Raw genomic sequence first — 4,234 nt, 5'->3', positions numbered from 1 at the left:
TGTAAGGAATCTTGGTGTTATATTTGATCAGGATTTATCCTTTAACGCCCACATAAAATCAATTTCAAGGACCGCCTACTTCCATCTACGTAACATTGCAAAAATCAGGCATATCTTGCCTCAAAACGATGCAGAGAAACTAGTCCATGCATTTGTTACTTCTAGGCTGGATTATTGTAACTCTTTATTATCAGGGAGTACCAAGAAGTCAATCAAGTCGCTTCAGCTGATTCAAAATGCTGCGGCTCGTGTACTAACCAGAGTTAGGAAAAGGGACCACATTACTCCTGTTCTGGCTGCCTTACACTGGCTCCCTATAGAACACAGGATAGAATTTAAAATTCTTCTTCTCGCCTACAAAGCCCTTAATGGGCAGGCGCCATCTTACCTTAAAGAACTCATTATACCCTACTGTCCTACTAGGGCATTGCGTTCCAAGAATGCAGGGTTGTTGGTTGTTCCTAGAGTCTCTGAAAGTACAATGGGAGCCAGAGCCTTTTCTTATCAAGCTCCACATTTGTGGAATCAGCTTCCAGTTTGTGTTCGGGCGGCAGACACCCTATCCGTTTTTAAGAGTGCGCTTAAGACCTTCCTTTTTGATAAAGCTTATAGTTAGGGCTGATTAGATTCAGCCCCTAGTTTTGCTGATATAGGCTTAGTCTGTCGGGGACATCTTACTTCTTCCTTCTCTCTGTCTATACCCGTGTACACTCATGTTCCGATTAACCCAGCTTCCCCAAATGTCTTTCTTTTTGGTGTCTATATACGCTGGGATCCGGAGTCATGGATGATCCTGCGGTCCTGTGTCCTGGATCGCGAGCGCTGGATCTTGAGTCGTGGCTGTGGTCCTGGATCATAGGTCCTGGATGGATATCCTCGTGGATTCATCTTCCTATTATACACACATGCATTTCCAAACATTTGGACTACCTATGTTGCAAATGTATTATCTTTTCAATTTACACACGGCATCTATTGCACGTCTGTCCGTCCTGGGAGAGGGATCCCTCCTCTGTTGCTCTCCCTGAGGTTTCTCCCATTTTTCCCTTTAAACTGGGTTTTCTTTGGAAGTTTTTCCTTGTACGATGTGAGGGTCTAAGGACAGAGGGTGTCGTATTGTCATACTGATATTCTGTACACACTGTGAAGACCACTGAGACAAATGTAACATTTGTGATATTGGGCTATATAAATAAACATTGATTGATTGATTGATTGAGATGAGTGACAGGAGGCGGGACGTTCAGAAACTGTTTAATGGATCTTCATCAGAAAACATGATATAAACACAGCTGCTGCACAGGGGGGTCAAAGGTCAGCTGCTGCACAGGGGGGTCACAGGTCAGCTGCTGCACAGGGGGGTCACAGGTCAGCTGCTGCACAGGGGGGTCAAAGGTCAGCGTTTAGAGTCCTCAGTGACTTTAGGGGGGGGGGTTCATTCTTCATTTTTTGATTTGCTAAAAAACATTTCAAATATAAAGCAGATCTTCCTGAGATATGATCACGTCTACCAGGGGGGGTTCATCACTATTCAGAGGGGTCAGAGGTCAGCGAGGTCAGGGTCAGAGGATCGGGGTCAGAGGTCAGCGAGGTCAGGGTCAGAGGATCGGGGTCAGAGGTCAGAGAGGTCAGGGTCAGAGGATCGGGGTCAGAGGCCAGAGTTAGGGTTTCTTGGGGCGGATCTTCATCTCGGTGAAGCGCAGCGAGTACTGCCAGCCGGTCCAGCTGGACCACTCCACCCCGTCAGCGTAGGAGGCGTGGCCTCCCGATAGGTACTGGCCATTCAGGTTGGAGGTGTGGCAGTTCCTGTACCACCAGGCACCCTGATAGTACGACGCACAGTTGTTCTCTGACTGGTCCTGGTCCCGGTCCCTGGTGGTGAAGCGCATCCCAGCATGCTTCAGGAGGGAGTCGCCTGCACAGAGAACACACTGCTAATGCTAACGCTGCTGCTAACTGCATCCCAGCATGCCTCAGGAGGGAGTCGCCTGCACAGAGAACACACTGCTAATGCTAACGCTGCTGCTAACTGCATCCCAGCATGCTTCAGGAGAGAGTCGCCTGCACATAGAACACACTGCTAATGCTAACGCTGCTGCTAACTGCATCCCAGCATGCCTCAGGAGGGAGTCGCCTGCACAGAGAACACACTGCTAATGCTAATGCTGCTGCTAACTGTATCCCAGCATGCTTCAGGAGGGAGTCGCCTGCACAGAGAACACACTGCTAATGCTAACGCTGCTGCTAACTGCATCCCAGCATGCTTCAGGAGAGAGTCGCCTGCACAGAGAACACACTGCTAATGCTAACGCTGCTGCTAACTGCATCCCAGCATGCTTCAGGAGAGAGTCGCCTGCACATAGAACACACTGCTAATGCTAACGCTGCTGCTAACTGCATCCCAGCATGCCTCAGGAGGGAGTCGCCTGCACAGAGAACACACTGCTAATGCTAACGCTGCTGCTAACTGCATCCCAGCATGCTTCAGGAGAGAGTCGCCTGCACAGAGAACACACTGCTAATGCTAACGCTGCTGCTAACTGCATCCCAGCATGCTTCAGGAGAGAGTCGCCTGCACATAGAACACACTGCTAATGCTAACGCTGCTGCTAACTGCATCCCAGCATGCCTCAGGAGGGAGTCGCCTGCACAGAGAACACACTGCTAATGCTAATGCTGCTGCTAACTGTATCCCAGCATGCTTCAGGAGGGAGTCGCCTGCACAGAGAACACACTGCTAATGCTAATGCTGCTGCTAACTGTATCCCAGCATGCTTCAGGAGGGAGTCGCCTACTCAGAGAACACACTGCTAATGCTAACGCTACTGCTAACTGCATCCCAGCATGCTTCAGGAGGGAGTCGCCTGCACAGAGAACACACTGCTAATGCTAACGCTACTGCTAACTGCATCCCAGCATGCTTCAGGAGGGAGTCGCCTACTCAGAGAACACACTGCTAATGCTAACGCTACTGCTAACTGCATCCCAGCATGCCTCAGGAGGGAGTCGCCTGCACAGAGAACACACTGCTAATGCTAACGCTACATGCTAACTGCACCCCAGCATGCCTCAGGAGGGAGTCGCCTGCACAGAGAACACACTGCTAATGCTAACGCTACATGCTAACTGCATCCCAGCATGCCTCAGGAGGGAGTCGCCTGCACAGAGAACACACTGCTAATGCTAACGCTACATGCTAACTGTAGTATAGTACTATAGTACTTCAGTAGTACCTGCAGAGCCGGAGTACCCCCCCAGGCTCAGGGGGTACCCCTCCTCCTCGGGGTTCACGCAGTCCCTCCCCACGGAGAAGTCCTCGTACAGAGCGAAGGCCGTGGCGTTGTCGAAGTCGGCCATGTCGATACGCAGCTCGTACCCCCCCGCTCCGCAGAGGGAGAACATCCTCTGGAGACCTGGTGGTATAATAATAACACTTATACTGCAGCTGTGAACATGACAGGATGTGTGATGACCCAGAAGAGCATCAGACTGCTTGAGGCAGATGATAGCTCTGTGATGAACATGATGACTCAGCCTCTGTGGAGAGAGGCATCAAGCATGCTCACTATGGAGAGAGACATCAAGCATGCTCATTATGGAGAGAGACATCAAGCATGCTCATTATGGAGAGAGGCATCAAGCATGCTCACTATGGAGAGAGACATCAAGCATGCTCATTATGGAGAGAGACATCAAGCATGCTCATTAAGGAGAGAGACATCAAGCATGCTCATTAAGGAGAGAGACATCAAGCATGCTCATTTCTGACGTGGAGCTAATCTGAAGTAAACATTGAATACTGCTTTCTGTTCCTCCATCTTGTGACTGTGTGACTCCCTCTCTTGATATCAGCATGTGAAGGACTCTGCTCAGGAACTAGTCTCTGTATGTGATGACTCCTTCCCTCAGGAGAGGATCCAGACACATGGATCAGAGCTGGAGCTCGAGCCGGGGACCAGGGAGAGTTCTCATGTTTAGAAAAGTCAGAATTTGGAGAAAATGTCGATATTTTGAGAAAAAAAACACCATTTTGAACACTGTCATCTCGAGGTGCTTCCTGTCCACTATGTGTGTGTGTGTGTGTGTGTGTGTGTGTGTGTGTGTGTGTGTGTGTGTGTGTGTGTGTGTGTGTGTGTGTGTGTGTGTGTGTCACACCTAGCCAGTGCTCTCCGGTAGTTTTTCCGAACCCGTCTCTGTACGCCGCCCAGTCTCTGAAAAAATTCACCGAGCCGTC

General features: G+C 50.0%; 1 protein-coding gene across 1 annotated transcript; it reads right to left on the bottom strand.

Moving 5' to 3' along the window:
• Positions 1-1,269: 1,269 nt before the first annotated feature.
• On the bottom strand, positions 1,270-4,231 carry LOC117463643 (fibrinogen C domain-containing protein 1-like; the record flags this gene model as incomplete). Its single annotated transcript, XM_034105987.1, has 3 exons — positions 1,270-1,915; positions 3,234-3,413; positions 4,156-4,231. Coding segments are annotated over 3 exons (510 nt in total), but the record flags the coding sequence as incomplete, so codon positions are not given.
• Between the last annotated feature and the right edge of the window lie 3 nt (positions 4,232-4,234).

Source organism: Pseudochaenichthys georgianus, chromosome 18 (assembly GCF_902827115.2).
Source record: "Pseudochaenichthys georgianus chromosome 18, fPseGeo1.2, whole genome shotgun sequence".
Lineage (NCBI taxonomy): Eukaryota > Metazoa > Chordata > Actinopteri > Perciformes > Channichthyidae > Pseudochaenichthys > Pseudochaenichthys georgianus.
The sequence above is the reverse complement of the archived record's forward strand: the minus strand, read 5'-3'. Positions and strand labels throughout refer to the sequence as shown.